The sequence below is a fragment of the Pan troglodytes genome, chromosome 10 (genome assembly GCF_028858775.2).
Source record: "Pan troglodytes isolate AG18354 chromosome 10, NHGRI_mPanTro3-v2.0_pri, whole genome shotgun sequence".
Lineage (NCBI taxonomy): Eukaryota > Metazoa > Chordata > Mammalia > Primates > Hominidae > Pan > Pan troglodytes.
This window is the reverse complement of record NC_072408.2, coordinates 124,556,291-124,573,073: the sequence shown is the minus strand read 5'-3', so window position 1 is coordinate 124,573,073 and position 16,783 is coordinate 124,556,291. Positions and strand designations below refer to the sequence as shown.

Genomic DNA, 16,783 nt, shown 5'->3' with positions numbered 1-16,783 from the left:
AAAGATCCTATATGCAAATAAGGTACTGGAGGCTGCAGTTCAACCCAAAATAAAGGCTTCTGATAACCCTGAGCTTTCTTTCTGTCAGAGTTAGCACCTGCCAAGACCAGGAATAAGGACTGGATGATTCTTTTTTTTTTTTTTTTGAGATGGAGTTTCACTCTTGTCATCCAGGCTGGAGTGCAATGACACAATCTTAGCTCACTGCAACCTCACCTTCCCAGGTTAAAGCGATTCTCCTGCCTCAGCCTCCTGAGTAGCTGGGATTACAGGCATGTGCCACCATACCTGGCTAATTTTTGTATTTTTAGTAGAGATGGAGTTTCACCATGTTGGCCAGTCTGGTCTTGAACTCCTGACCTCAGGTGATCCACCCGCCTCGGCCTCCCAAAGTGCTAGGATTACAGGTGTGAGCCACTGCACCTGGCAGGACTGGATGATTCTTGAGTGTGAGCTCTGTGTCAGGCTCAAAATGAAAAGCACTGTATGCATTTATTTAATCCTCAGTGGCGTTCTGTGAAACAGATGGTTTTACACTCTTTGTACATGAACATTTATACAACATTGACTGTGTGCTAGGGAATGAAGCTAAATGCTCTGTTTGCATGGTTTTATTTAATCTTCAGAGCAATCATGGGGGAAAGCTCTGCTGTTATCCCCATTCTACAGATGAAGAAACGGAGTCACAGTGAGGAATTTTAGGGACAAATTCATGTCTAAGTGTTGGCGTTGACTTAGGAGAATTAACTCTTGTTCTTTCAGTTCAGAAAGCAAGTCTTCCATATGCAGAGGTATCTTCCTTTCTGGGGGAGTTAGTCAGTGAGTGACAGGCTCATGATCCCCCTCTTCCAGACCTGCATTACCAGCATGTAATTCAGGATCATGGGATGTTTACTCTGGAGATTCAGAGATCAGATGGGAGAGGAACAGTAGGTGAACGTGATGAAGTAATCATGTCTTTGTAGAAAAAAAAAAACCCACTAAGATGTGATTTTAGAATTTCGTGATCAATCTTTTCAGGCTAGAAAAATAACTTCTTCCTGGGGAGTGATCCCGGGGTTTCTGGGAGAAGGGGAAGTTAAGGTTCAGCTGCATCCCAGAATCTGCTCTTGGGTGTCCTGCAGGAAATTCAGACTCAGCCTGTCTGACCCTGAGCTTGCCACCTCATCTGTGCCCAATTTCCTTCTGCATTTCCTATTGCTGTGATCAGTGCCACTGGCCACTGTGTGACCCAGGCTAGCAACTGGGACATCAGCCTGGACTTAATGTCCTGGTTATGGGTCAGGTGAAGACCCAAACCCCACATGTCCTTCTTGGACAAGGCTCTGTGGCCTCGAGCAAGCCACTTGACCTCTCTGTGCCTCAGTTTCCTCATCTGTAAGACAGAGTAAATTCCACCCACTTTGTTGGATTGTTCCGTGGGTCTATAACTTTTTATGTGTAAATTCAATAAATGTTGGCTATTTTTCCTTTTTTCTCTTCTAATATACAGTCACTCCACCTCTCTCTATCTCCACTGCCATAACTATCCCGGGTCCCTGTCATCTCCCATCCAGATGCTTCAAGGAGCCTCAGGCTGGGCTCCTGCTGCTGCCGGGCCCTGTCCAATCCTTTCTCCACACCATGGTCAGAGACATGTTTCCATGATGCTCAGCTTCCCTAAACACAGGAGCCCTGTTGAGCCGCAAGGACGGATGCCCACACAGCCTGTGCACCAGGGTTTCTGGGACAGCTTTAATCACACATGGACAGGAGTGGCAGGTATATAGTCCCCACACTCACCATTGTCCTTTGCACCCTGGTCTAGCACACTGGGCTCCAGAAGGACTCCATGGATCCCATCCATTGGGCTGTGTGGCTTTTAAGCCATATGATCAAAGAAGCACCAGCCCCTCCCCTGGTACGATCAGGAGCTGGCATTCAGCAGCAATGTTGTGGGCAGATGCTTGGCCTCCAGCTCCAGTCCACTTGTCTGCATTTGCCCATGGGGAGAGCCAGCCCTTCCTCGGCATGAGCAGGAGTTTGGGGTCCAAGCCTCAAGGATACAGCAATATCGGCCCCTACAGAAAGTTAGCTTCCTTCCCATTATCATTTATGATTAGGGGAGTTTCAGCTCCTCTCCTGGCATGACCACGGGACTGGGGTCTAAACCTTGAAGCAGCTGTGTGGTGTGGTGCACCAGAGCTTCCACCACACTCATCACCAAGTTTGATTGCCACAAGCCCTCAGCTGCAGCAGGTCTCCAGGAGCTCTGGAGGACACCACCTCCCTCTCTGGGAGGCCAGTGGCAAGGGGATCAGTCACACCGGCCCTCAGTTCTCAGCGTCCCCTTCCGCCTAGAAGAGCAAAACCCTGGGAAGTCCTCCCTTCACTTCTTCTCCAGCCTGGCTCGAATTTTTTTTTGAGACGGAGTCTTGCTCTGTCTCCCAGGCTGGAGTGCAGTGGTGCGATCTCGGCTCACTGCAAGCTCCGCCTCCCAGGTTCACGCCATTCTCCTGCCTCAGCCTCCCGAGTAGCTGGGACTACAAGCGTGGGTCACCACAGCTGGCTAATTTTAGTATTTTTAGTAGAGACAGGGATTCGCCATGTTGAACTTCTGGCCCGAAGTGATCTGCCCACCTTGGCCTTCCGAAGTGCTGGGATTACATTGTGAACCACTGCGCCCAGCCTCTTTAACTAGACTTCACAATCATCTTCCCCAGAGCCTCATTTCCTTTTTGTGTACCTGTTTGTCTCTTTTTTTTTCCTTTTGAGACAGGAGTCTCGCTCTGTCGCCCAGGCTGGAGTGCAGTGGCGCGATCTCGGCTCACTGCAACCTCCGCCTCCCGGGTTCACGCCATTCTCCTGCCTCAGCCTCCAGCTCATCCTCCCGAGTAGCTGGGACTACAGGCGCCTGCCACCACGCCAGGCTATTTTTTTTTTTTTTTTTGGATTTTTAGTAGAGACGGGGTTTCACTGTGTTAGCCAGGATGGTCTCGATCTCCTGACCTCGTGATCCGCCCATCTCGGCCTCCCAAACTGTTGGGATTACAGGCGTGAGCCACCGCGCCTGGCCTAATTTTTTCCTCTCTCAAAATAACTCTAGCTTGGCTGGGCGCAGTGGCTCATGCCTGTAATTCCAGCACTTTGGGAGGTTGAGGCTGGTGGATCACGAGGCCACTGTAGTCCCAACTACTCGGGAGGCTGAGGCGGGAGAATCGCTTGAACTCCAGGAGGTGGAGGTTGCAGTGAGCCGAGATTGTGCCACTGCACTCCAACTTGGGCGACAGAGCAAGACTCTGTCTCACCACCCCGCCCCGCCCCATCCCGAAAAATAGCTCTAGCCATACTGAACGATTGGCAGTTCTCCAAACTCCCACGTCCCTCATCTCCTGGCCTTTGACCCTGCTGTTCTCTCTCTTACCATGCTTCCGCTGTCACCCACCTCACTGCCACCTTTCCTAGGAACTCTTGTTCACCTTCAAGTTCTGGGCTTAGGTGCCACCTCCTCCAGGCTGCCTTCTCCTACCCACCCCCACCTCCTGGCCAGTGGGGTTCCACTCTTCTGTGCCCCGTATGCTCCTGCACTTTTTCTAGCTTAGGATTCTGTTTGGTATTGTGAGTACTTACTGATTCATTTTATGTAGGGAAAATTCACATAACATAAAATTAATCATTTCAAAGTAAACCAGGATGTGACATTTAGTTCATTCACAAGATTGTGCAACCACCACCTCTATTTAATTCCAAACCTATTTCATCACCCCCTCAAAAACCCATTCCTATTAACAGTCACTCCCCATTCCCCACCAGCCCCAGCTCCTGGAAACCACGAATCTGCTCTCTTTCTCTATAGATTTGCCTCTTTGGGATTTTTCATATAAATGGAATCATATGATATATGACCCTTTGTGTCTGACTTCTTTTACTTAGCATAGTGTTTTTCAAGGTTGATCCACATGAATCAGTACTTCTTCCCTTTTTATGGGTGAATAATATTCCATTATATGGACGTACCACATTTCGTTTATCCATTCCTTAGTTGATGGACACTTGGGTTGTTTCCACCTTTTGGTGATTGTGAATAGTGCTGCTATGAGTATTTTGTCTACAAGTATTTCAGTCCTTGCTTTCAATTATTTGGGGTCTGTACCTAGGATGGAACTGCAGTGAGAGTTTTTTGATTATTGATCATTTTCACTAGACTGGGAGCATCTTGAGGGCAGGGGCTGGCATAGTGAATGCCTGGGGACAAAGGGGATGAGTCACAAGGCACCCAGAATAGATGTTTTCACCCATCTTCAATCATCTGCCATTTGTTGGCATTGACATGATGGCTCAGGCTCTGTCTGATGGTTTGATTGCTTTATCTTATTAATTCAGTCCTCACTTCACTCTGATATCTGCTCAAATGTCTACTGTCACCTCCTCATCCTTTTGCGATTAAAATAGCCCCCAACACTTTTTTTTTGTCTCTGTGCCCTGCTTTCTTTCCCTCTAGAAGACTTACTATCACTACATATATGATAAATTTGTTCATCTACTTGTTTCATCTGTTTCCCTACTAAGAATGTGAGCTCTGCAAAAATAGGTTTTTTTTGAGTGTGTGTGTTTTATTTATTGTTCTATTCTGGTGTCCACAACAGTGCCTGGTACATAAAGGGTGTTCAAATATTTGTAAAATAAATACATTTAATTCTCACTGCACCCTCCAACAAAGCCATAATTATTCCCATTTTATGAGCCCCCAAACTGAAGCTCAGGGAGGTTAAGTAATTTGCCCAAGGTCACAGAGCTGGTCAGTGGTTTAACCAGAATTCTATTGGGTTCTTCTGGTTCCCAATCCCATATTCTTTCCATTTCATTCAGGATGGACAACAGCTTGTCATGATAATGCCAAAAGCACTACTTTGTGGCTTCATGGTGCAGTATTTGATTAAGACAGCTTAGAAAATAGATTGACTTTCTTAAACAGGCTTTACTTAGGCGAACTTGACAACGAGCTTGTATTCCCTCAGCAAATACATCAATCCAGAGCTTACCATGCGATGGAGAAACTTGTCTTAACTTGATTCTCTGTTCTGTTCCGGCTCTTAGAGCTATTTAGCTTCAGCTAAATGTCACTTCCTCACTGTACAAAGGGTGAGAATAGTAAAGCTGTCAGAACCACTACACACTCTTTAAATAGCAGATATTGACGTATTACCACAGTGTTGAGAATTACAATGCCAGTAGCTAGCATTTATGGTGTACCTATTGTGTGCTGGGAGCTGTGCTAAGCACATTGCTTGTGTTTGTGCATCTGATCCTCATAGTAGTCCCTGAGTTTTATTAGGTTTTATTATTGTTTATTAGTCCCTGAGTTTTATTAGGTTTTCTTATTGTCCCATTGCACAGGTGACAAAGCTAAGACTTAGAGAGGTTAGATGAGTGCCCAAGGTCACACAGCCATAAGTGGTGGGGAGTCAGATTTGGAGCCCAAGTCATCCGACTCCAGCGTTGACTCTCTTACTCACTGGGCTAATGTGTATGTGTCAATATTTGAGAGTAGATACCGTAATGCTGGTGACTTTGGTAGAGTGTTCTTCTGGCAAGCCTAGGAGGAGGCTCATTTTGAGAAATGAGCCTTTGTTTCAGTATCTTTTCCCGTTTGAATGATCTATGATGGCAAATGGAGGCCCCAGTTCTCTTTCACAGACAGCCTCATGCCCTGCTTGTTGAGGTGGCCAAAGTTTTGGGTTTGAATCTGGCTGCCAGTTACCATCTCTCTTGTGACCTTAAGCAGATCTTCATCTCTTTGCATCAGTTTCCTTACCTACAAAATGGAAATAAAAATGACCCTTTGCACACAGAGTTACAAAAATTAAGTTAGATGTAAAACAGTCCCAATATAACAAGTGAAGAAAACAGACAATGAACCATTAAATATGGTCTTATGGAAATTTTTTCCTTAAAGAAAAAAAATCCGCCCCAAACCATCTGGAAGGCTCGACCATCAGTTATTGATAGGGATGATGGCTAGGCTGTAGAACAGCATTGCCTTTTTTTCTTATCTCAATTTTCTAATTTTTCTGTACTGAATATATAATAACAAAATGAGTTGTTTTAATTAAAAATGGGACCGTGAGTCAGTGTTCATGAAAGCACTTTGGAAACCATCAAATGCGCTATAAATTAGCTCTTGTTACAGTCGTTATAGTAATTATTATTGTTATTGCTAGTCAGCTAGGAATTTCTTTGCGCCCCAAATCTCCTTCCTTGGCCCATCATGGAAGTGGCCACGTGGTTACCTTCCTCTGGGTTCTGGTGGGTCTTCCTTCATTGACACCTGGCCGACTTCTCTCCATCTTTGCTGCCACCACCCAAACCAGAGCCAGCATCATCTCTTGCAACTCCCTGAGATACCCCTTAATTGGGCTCTAGTTTTCCCCGCAGCAGCCTGAGTGATCTTTGAGAAATGAACATTCAATCCATGCCTCCCCTGCCTCAAAACTCCCAATGGCTTCCTGTTGGACTTGGTATAAAAGCCAATCTGCACCTTAGCCCACAGACCTGGCAGTCTGTTTTCACCTGTCCCTTCAGCCTCTCCTTGAGTGTCACCCCATTGTCATCACACAGTTGTGAACACCACCTTCATGCAGGCACCCGGGAAAGAGACCTAGGAAAGTGACTGCCCTAACTTAGATGGTTTTGAAGCCTGCACATTTGGTATTGTTGGATCTTTATGCATTTAGAGCTCTTAGCATGGAGGACGCAGAAAGGCTTTACGTGGTTGCATGAGAATCTGTGTCTATAGACCAAATTTGTATTTGTACTGTCAATATGGCAAATGAATGAAAAATGTTAATACACCATTAGATTTTTAGATTTTTTTTTTTAATAGCAAAGACTTGGAACCAACCCAAATGTCCAACAATGATAGAGTGGATTAAGAAAATGTGGCACATATACACCATGGAATACTATGCAGCCATAAAAAATGATGAGTTCATGTCCTTTGTAGGGACATGGATGAAATTGGAAATCATCATTCTCAGTAAACTATCGCAAGGACAAAAAACCAAACACTGCATATTCTCACTCATAGGTGGGAATTGAACAATGAGAACACATGGACACAGGAAGGGGAACATCACACTCTGGGGACTGTTGTGGGGTGGGGGGAGGGGGGAGGGATAGCATTAGGAGGTATACCTAATGCTAAAGGACGAGTTAATGAGTGCAGCACACCAACATGCACATGTATACATATGTAACTAACCTGCACAATGTGCACATGTACCCTAAAACTTAAAGTATAATAATAATAAAATAAAATAATTTAAAAAAAAGGTTTTTTTGTTTTGTGAGACAGAGTTTCACTCTTGTTGCCCAGGCTGGAGTGCAATGGTGCGATCTCAGCTCACTGCAACCTCTGCCTCCTGGGTTCAAGCGATTCTTATTGCCTCAGCCTCCCGAGTAGCTGGGATTACAGGCACACACCACCACACCTAGCTAATTTTTTTGTATTTTTAGTAGAGATGGAGTTTCATCATGTTGGTCAGGCTGGTCTCGAACTCCTGACCTCAGGTGATCCACCTGCCTTGGCCTCCCAAAGTGCTGGGATTACAAGTGTGAGCCACCACACCCAGCCTACCATTGGATTTTTAAATTTTTTTCTCTCTCTTTTTTTAATTCAGTTTACACCGGGATGAAAACCTCATAACAGTGGGGATTTTAAAAAGTATCTTTTCTTTCTAACAAGCTATTGGAAGACTTAAAAAAAAAAAAAACCCTTCCTACTTCTAGGCCTTCGCCCTTGTTGTTTCCCGGCCTGGTGTGCTCTGTCCTTGGCACTCGGTGTGACCATCCCCTTCCTGTCCTTCACATGCCAGCAGGAATGTCACTTCCTTAGGAGGCCTTCCCTGATCACCCTACTAAAGTAGGCCCCGCGTATTCTTGTATTTTATTTTTAATTTCTTAACAGAAATTTTTGATTGAGATAATTGTAGATTCACATGCAGGTGTAAGAAATAATACAGACATTCCTTGTACATTTTTCTTTCCAATGGTACATTTTGCAAAACTATAGTACTACTATACTATACAATACAATATCACAGAATATTGATATGGTTACAATCCACCATCTTGTTCAGATTTCCCCAGCTTTATTTTCACTCGTGTGTGTGTGTATGTGTGCCTGTGCCTGTGTGTGTATTTAGTTCTATGTATTTTTCTTTTTAAGGCAGGGTCTCACTCTGTCATCCAGGCTGGAGTGCAATGGCATGAACATGGCTAAGTGCAGCTTCAACCTCTTGAGGCTCAAGCAATCCTCACACCTCAGCCTCCCAAGTAGCTGAGACTACAGAGTGTACCACCATGTCTGGCTAATTTTTTTACTTTCTGTGCAGACAAGGTTTTACTATGTCACCCAGCCTGGTCTTGAACTCCGGGGCTCAAGTGATCCTCCTGCTCTGGCCTCCCAAAGTGCTGGGATTACAGGCAAGAGCCACCATCATGGGCCTAGTTCTTTTTTTTTTTTTAATTATTATTGTACTTTAAGTTCTAGGGTACATGTGCACAATGTGCAGGTTTGATACATAGGTATGCATGTGCCATGTTGGTTTGCTGCACCCATCAACTCATCATTTACATTAGGTATTTCTCCTAATGCTATCCCTCCCCTAGCCCTCCACTCCCCCAACAGGCCCCTGTGTGTGATGTCCCCTGCCCTGTGTCCAAATGATCATGATCTCATTGTTCAATTGCTGCCTATGAGTGAGAACATGTGGTGTTTGGTTTTTTGTCCTTGTGATAGTTTGCTGAGAATGATGCTTTCCGGCTTCATCCATGTCCCTGCAAAAGACATGAACTCATCCTTTTTAATGGCTGCATAGTATTCCATGGTGTCTATGTGCACCATGGGCCTAGTTCTGTGTAACCTGATCACCTGTGTAGGGTTGTATATCTACCACAGTCAAGATGCTGGAGAGTTCCAGCACTCCAGGGTTCCCTTGTATTGCTCTTCTATCCCCACATCCACTTTTCCCCTACCCCCTTTTCTGCCATCCCTAACCCCTGGCAACCATCAATCTATCCTCTGTTTCAAAAATGTTGTCATTTCAAAAATACTGTATAAATGGAGTCATATAGTATGTAACCTTTGGGGATTGGCATTTTTTACTCGGCCTAATTCTCTGGAGATTCGCCCAGGTTTTTGTGTGCATTGGTACTTGGTGCCTTCTCCTGGCTGAGCTGTGTAGCACATGGTTTGTATGTAGCGCTGTCCGGTTAACCATTCTGTTGCCCATATTCTTTTTTTTTTTTTTTGAAAGCGAGCCTGTAGCCCAGGCTGGAGTGTGGTGATGCAATCTTGGCTTACTGTAATCTCTGCCTCCTGGGTTGAAGCAATTCTCCTGTCTAGCTTCCCCAGTAGCTGGGATTACAGGTGTGTGCCACTATGCCTGGCTAATTTTTTGCATTTTTAGTAGAGATGGAGTTTCACCATGTTGGCCAGGCTGGTCTCAAACTCCTGACCTCAAGTGATCTGCCCATCTCGGCCTCCCAATTGCTGGAACTACAGGTGTGGGCCTCCGTGCCCAGCTGCCCATATTCTTTTTATCACGTCATTCTGTTTATTTCCCTCCCAGCACCAATAACCATGTGAAATCCTTCTGTGAGCATGTTTTCTTGTCTATCATGGCTGCTTAGGTAGAATGTAAGTCCAGGGGACCAGGGTCTCGTCTGTGTTGCTTTTGTGTCTTTTCCAAGCGAAGGGCATAGTTGGCACTCACATAGTTGGCATAGTTGGCATGCATAGTTGGACAAATGCATGAATGAGAACATGGCGACATAGATCTGGAAGAAGTATGCAGTGGCTGAGGAAGTGGTCAGGGAGGGACTAAGGATGAACTTGACTTCCTTGGAATTTGTGTATCTCACATGAGGGTTAGGTATTAAAATTTCCATGTAAGGGAAAAGTTATCCTTTAAAGTCCTTTAAATCACTTTGAAACTACCAGAACTGGGACCTTGGGAAGTTCAAAAAGTGAGAATTCACTTCTTTGCTTTTCTGAGCATTTGGGCTGTGGGGTCTTCCCAGCTATGGGGCAGTGGAAGACAAGGCTGTTGAATGGAGAATAGGGTAACAGGGTCAACAAGGGGATTTTATTGTCTTTTTGGAGGAGCCAAGTAGAGGTGGTTGGCTTTATGTAAATGTACTTATGATGTAATGTGGGTATGATGTAACATGCATTTGATAGAATGTCTATAAGAGGTAATGGGCATATGAAATAGCATGCATATGATGTAATACACATATAATGTGACATGCATATGATGTAATGTGCATATGATATGTGCATATAACATGCATACAACATAACAGATATATAGTGTAACATGCATATGATATGATGTGCATATGATATAACATGCATACAATGTAACAGGTATATAGTGTAACATGCATATGATGTAATGGGCACATGGTATAATGTGCATAAGATATAATTTGCATATGAGATAACATGCATACGATGTAACAGGTATATAGTGTAACATGCACATGATGTAATGGGCACGTGGTGTAATGTGTGTATGATGTAATGGTGTGTATGGTGTAACTCACCTGGCTTTCTCATGGCTTACCCATTGTCTCTGCTCTTCTGTTCCAACTCAGGAGGCAACCTTTCCAAACAAGACTGGACCATCCAGTGGCCCACCACAGAGACGGGGAAGGAGAACAATCCCGTGTGCCCCCCGGAGCCCACCCCGTGGATCCGCACCCATCTCTCCCAGAGCCCCAGGGTCCCGTCCAAGTGCGTCCAGCACTATTGTCACACCAGCCCCACTCCCGGGGCCCCTGTGTACACCCACGTGGACAGGCTTACCGTGGACGCCTACCCGGGCTTGTGCCCGCCCCCGCCACTGGAGTCGGGCCACCGTTCCCTGCCCCCATCGCCCCGGCAGCGGCACGCGGTCCGCACCCCGCCGCGCACCCCCAACATCGTCACCACCGTGACCCCGCCGGGCACGCCGCCCATGAGGAAGAAGAACAAGCTGAAGCCCCCGGGGACCCCACCGCCCTCCTCCCGAAAACTGATACACTTGATCCCGGGATTCACCGCGCTGCATCGGAGCAAATCCCACGAGTTCCAGCTGGGGCACCGCGTGGACGAGGCCCACACGCCCAAGTGAGTGCGCTCGGTGGGTGCCCTGGGGCGGTCGAAACCCGGCCTGCGAGGGGCTGCCCCTTGGTCCCAGGAGCTGCCCAGGTCAGGGAAGCCGGAACAGACTTGCGTTCCAGACTCTGGTTGAATGAAAAATGGCTTTTCACAGAGGGTTCTGAGCAAATGAATAGAACAGAATTTCCCAGAATTGGCCGTTTAAAAAATACGATTAATATCCTATGGCCTAGGGGCTAAATCTGATACCCGGCCTGATTTTGTAAATAAAAGGTATTGGAACACGCCCATGATCATTCCTTTATGTGTTGCCTATGGCTGCTTTTGTGTGACAATGGCAGAGCGAGAATAGCCCACAAAGCTGAAAGTATTTACCATCTGGCTTTTTACTGAAAACGTTTGCCAACCCCTGCAGAGTCTAGCCTAGTGCCGCTCCTAGAAATAGGATACGAGGCATGTATTAACCTTCAACTTTCTAGTAGTCACATTAAAAAGAATGAAAAGGAACAAGTGATATTAATGATCATAATACATCATTCAACCCAATATATCAAAATTATAATATCTTAACAAAGAATCAATGTAAAATATCATTACAGAGATATTTTGCATTTTTTAAAATACAAAGTCTTTGAAATTGAATGTGTATTTTATATCCACGGCTCATCTCAGTTGAAGGTGGTAGGAAGCAGGACACGTTGGGGAAATTGACAGAGGACCCCTTTGGGGGAGAGAGCAGGTGTGTGATGTAGGGTGAGACTCGAGGATTAGGCAGGTTGCTGTGCTATTCACAGTAGCCAAAAAGTAGAAACAACCTGTGTCCATCAGTAGACAAATGAGTAAACACAGTGTGGTCTATCCATACAATGCAATATTATTCAGGCTTAAAAAGGAAGAAACTTCTTTTTTTTTGAGACGGAGTCTAGCTCTGTTGCCCAGGCTGGAGCAGTGGTGGGATGTCAGCTCACTGCAACCTCTGCCTCCCAGGTTCAAGTGATTCTCCTGCCTCAGCCTCCCAAGTAGCTGGGACTGCAGGCCTGCATCACCACGCCTGGCTAATTTTTTGTAGTTTTTGTAGAGATAGGGTTTCACCATGTTGACCAGACTGGTCTCGAACTTCTGACCTCAAATGATCTGCCCGCCTTGGCTTCCCAAAGTGCTGGGATTACAGGCATGAGCCATCATGCCCGACCTGGGAGGAACTTCTGATATATGCTACAACATGAGTGAACCTTGAAGACAGCATGCTAAGAGTAAAATATGCCAGACACATAACGACAAATACTGTATAATTCCACCAATATGAGATACCTAGAGTAGACAATATATAGAGGCAGAAAGTAGAACAGTGGATGCCAGGGCTGAGGGGAGGGAGAATGGGGAGTTATTATTTATTGGATATAGACTTTGCATTTGGGATGATGAAAACATTCTGGAGATGGATGGTGGTGATGGTTGTACAACAGTGCAAATGTAATTAGTACCACTGAACTGTACACTTCAAAATGGTTAAGATGGTAAATTTTATATTATGTATATTTTATCACCATTAAAAAAAGGCAGGATTCTGTAAGCGAAGGGTTGGCACAGTTTTTCTGTACAGGGGCAGATAGTAAATACTTTAGGCTTTGCAGACCATTCAGTCTCTGTTGCAGCTACTCAACCCTATCATGTAGCACAAAACCAGCACAGACAATAGGTAAACAAATGGGCATGGCAGTGTTCCAATAAAACTTTATTTATAAAAACAGGTACCTGGCCCGATTTGGCCCATGAACTGTGATTTACCAAGCCCTGTCTGAAGCCGTAGTGTAGAGAGTGATCTCTTTTCTGAAGCATTGGGAGTGCCCTACAGTGATTGACGTGGAACATGTGATTTTACAACAGTCATATTTAAGCTGCTATGTGAAACCTAGCTTGAAGACGTAGAATGCATGTTTGAGACCTCTGAGGGTGAAGCAGAGGATAGATGCTTTTCTGATTGGAGTTGTGTTTGATTTGCATGGTTTTGTGAGAGCCACAGAGATTGGGGCCTGCTGAAACCTCAAGGTGAAGATGTGGGGTAAAGTTCCAGGAAGGCTGGGAGTGCAGGTTGCTAAGGTGGAGGGTGGAAGAGGCATTTGGGGTTTGGTTGCTACGGTGGCCCCACACTTTGTGCTTCTCCCTGTCCCTTTCCCAGGGTGCACCACTTAGTAAGGCGAAACTTGATCAGAAAGCTGACTCTCCAGACACATCATCTTTTAATCTGCAAGATGGAGGCCAAGTGAGAGAGGCTGCCCTTTGGTTTTTAAATGCTATCCTTTCCCTAGACCCCTGAAGGATTTATTCTGCCTGGATAGGGTTGAATGGCCCACTTCTTCAAGGCCTTCCAAATTGACTTGGCCACCTTTAGTGTTTTTTGGAATTTGTATATCAGGACTCAGGTGGCGTTAAGCTTTGCCCTTCAGGTTTCTTCTGGCTGAGTTAGCAAGCTCATCACTTCCTCAAGGCTGGTAGTTCCCTGGCCCACCTTGGGGGATGCTGTGGTTCATGGCAAGGAAGCAGTAGAGGAGAGGAACAGAGTGGTCAGTTTGGTGATGTGGAAAATGCCATGGGACCACTTAGCCTGGGACCATGCCTCCAGGTTCACAGGGATATCAGGGCAGCAGGCCTGGGGGTGTTAAAAAAACTAAGACATAAATGACAGCAACCTGAATAATGTTGGCAGCGGGGGTCATGGATAGAGGTGAATTCTGATCGGGATTTATAAAGGAGGCGTTAGTTGAGGTGAGTCCCAATTATGAGACTGATAACAACAGTCATCATTTACCTGGGTCTAAACTAGTCCTGATCCTGCCAGGAAGTAGCCTTTTGACCTTGGATTTAACCTCTCTGAATCTTAGCTTTCTCAGCTGTGGACCCAAGAGGTTAGAACACATTTGTGTTTTTAAATTTGTGGTCATGACCCATTCGTGGTTGATAGCATTATTTTAATGGCTTGTGACCAGCATTAAAAAAATGAAATAGACTAGCCTAGACTAGAGTATATTGGAACACATTGCATCTGGTAAGCGTTTTAGTGTTGTTTTGTAAAACTTGTTTTCAGTAAGTACAGGCATACTTCAGAGATATTGTGAGTTTGGTTCCAGACCACCACGATAAAGATCCCAAAGTGAATGACACGAATTTTGGGTTTCCCAGTACATAGAATAGTTATGTTTTATACCATACTGTAGTCTATTAAGTGTATGATGGCATTATGTCTTAAAAAACAATGTACATACATTAATTTAGAAATACTTTAATACTAAAAAACACTAATGATCATCTGAGCCTTCAGTGAGCCATACTCTTTGCTGGTGGAAGGTCTTGCTTCAATGTTGATGGCTGCCGACTGATCAAGGTGATGGTAGCTGAAAGTTGGGCTGACTGTGACAATTTCTTAAAATACAACAATGCAGTTTTCTACATAGATAGACTCTTCCTTTCACAAAAAAGTTCTCTGTAGCATGTGATGCCGTTTGATAGCCTAGTAGAACTTCTTTCAAAATTAGAGTCGATCCTCTCAAACCCTGCCACTGCTTTGTCAACTAAGTTTATGTAATATTCTAAAATGTTTCTTGTCATTTCAACAATGTTCAAGGCATCTTTACCTGGAGTGGATTCCATCTCAAGAAACCACTTTACTTGCTCATCCGTAAGAAGCAACTCCTTGTCTATTTAAGTTTTATCATGAGATTGCAACAATTCAGTTGTATCTTCAGGCTCCACTTTTAATTCTAGTTCTCTTGCTGTTTCCACCGCATCTGCAGTTACTTCCTCCATTGAAATCTTGAATGCCTCAAAGTCATCCATGAGAGTTGGAATTAACTTCTTCCAAACTCCTGTTAATGTTGATATTTTGACCTCCTTCCATGGATCACGAATGTTCTTAATGGCATCCAAAATGGTGAATCCTTTCCAGAAGATTCTTTTTTTTTTTTTTTTTTTTTTGAGATGGAGTCTCACTCTGTCACCCAGGCTAGAGTGCAATGGAGCAATCTCGGCTCACTGCAACCTCCACCTCCTGGGTTCTAGCAATTCTCCTGCCTCAGCCTCCTGAGTAGCTGGGATTACAGGTGCCCACCATCATGCCTGGCTAATTTTTGTATTTTTAGGAGAGATGGAGTTTCATCATGTTGGCCAAACTGGTCTTAAATTCCTGACCTCAGGTGATCCACCCACCTCAGCCTCCCAAAGTGTTGGGATTACAGGCGTGAGCCACTGCACCCGGCCTCCAGCAGGTTTTTATTTTACTTTTCCCAGATCCATCAGAGGAATCACTATCTATGGCAGCTGTAGCCTTATAAAATGTATTTCTTAAATAATAAGACTTGAAAGATAAAATTACTCCTTAATCCATGGGCTGCAGAATGGATGTATTAGCAGGGATGAAAATCACATAATCTGTTTGTACATCTTCATCAGAGGTTTTGGTTGAGCACATGCATTGTCGATGAGCAATAATATTTTGAAAGGAATCTTGTTTTTTCTAAACAGTCGGTCTCAACAGTGGGCTTAAAATATTCAGCAAACCATGCTGTGAACAAAAGTGCTATCATCCAGGCTTTGTTGTTCCATTTATAAAGTATGGGCAGAGTAGATTTAGCATAATTCTTAAGAGCCCTAGAATTTTTGGCATGATAAATGAGCATTGGCTTCAGCTTAAAAGTCACCAGCTGCGGTAGTCCCTAACAAGAGAGTCAGCCTGTTCTTTGAAGCTTTGAAGCCAGGCACTGACTTCGTCTCTCTAGCTCTGAGAGTCCTAGATGGCATCGTTGAATGTAAGACTGTTTCATTTACATTGAAAATCTGTCATTTAGTGTAACCACTTTCATCAGTGATCATAGCTAGATCTAGGTAACTTGCTGCAGCTTCTCCATCAGCACTTCCTGCTTCACTGTACTTTTATGTTATGGAGACAACTTCTTTCCACAAACCTTATAAGCCAACCTCTACTGGTGTCCACATTTTCTTCTGCAGCTTCTTCACCTCTCTCAGCCTTCATAGAATTGAAGAGAGTTAGGGCCCTGCTCTGGATTAGGCTTTGACTTAAGGGAATGTTGTGTCTGGCTTGATCTTCCATCCAGACCACTAAAACTTTCTCCATAAGTTTATGCTGTCTCCATAACAGCAATAAGGCTGTTTTATTTTCCTATCATTCATGTGCTCACGGGAATAGCACTTTTAGTTTCCTTAAGAAAAAGAACTTTTCCTTTGCCTTCACAACTTGACCATTTGGCATAAGAAGGCTAGCTTTCAGTTCATTTTGGCTTTTGATGTATCTTCCTCACTAAGCGTAATCATTTTTAGCATATGATTTAAAGTGATAGATGTACAATTCTTCCTTTCACTGGAACGCTTAGAGGCTATTGTTGGGTTATTAATCAGGCTAATTTCAATATTGTTGTGTCTCAGAAAATAGGGAGGCCCAGGAAAAGGAGAGACAGATGGGGAATAGCCTGTTAGTGGAGCAGTCAGAACACATACAACATTGATCGATTTATTTCACTGTCATATGGGCACGGTTTGTGGCACCCCAAAACAATTACCATAGTCACATGAAAGATCACTGATCACAGATAACCATAACAGATATAATAATAACGAAAAAGTTGG

General features: G+C 44.5%; 1 protein-coding gene across 3 annotated transcripts in view; it reads left to right on the top strand.

Moving 5' to 3' along the window:
* Window positions 1–16,783, top strand: part of KSR2 (kinase suppressor of ras 2) — a 506,130-nt gene that overhangs the window by 200,257 nt on the left and 289,090 nt on the right. For all 3 annotated transcript variants that reach the window (XM_009426349.5, XM_063785031.1, XM_063785032.1), the window contains exon 4: window positions 10,642–11,155. In XM_009426349.5, coding sequence (XP_009424624.1) covers window positions 10,642–11,155 — 514 coding nt within the window. The remainder of the gene's footprint in view (window positions 1–10,641; window positions 11,156–16,783) is intronic.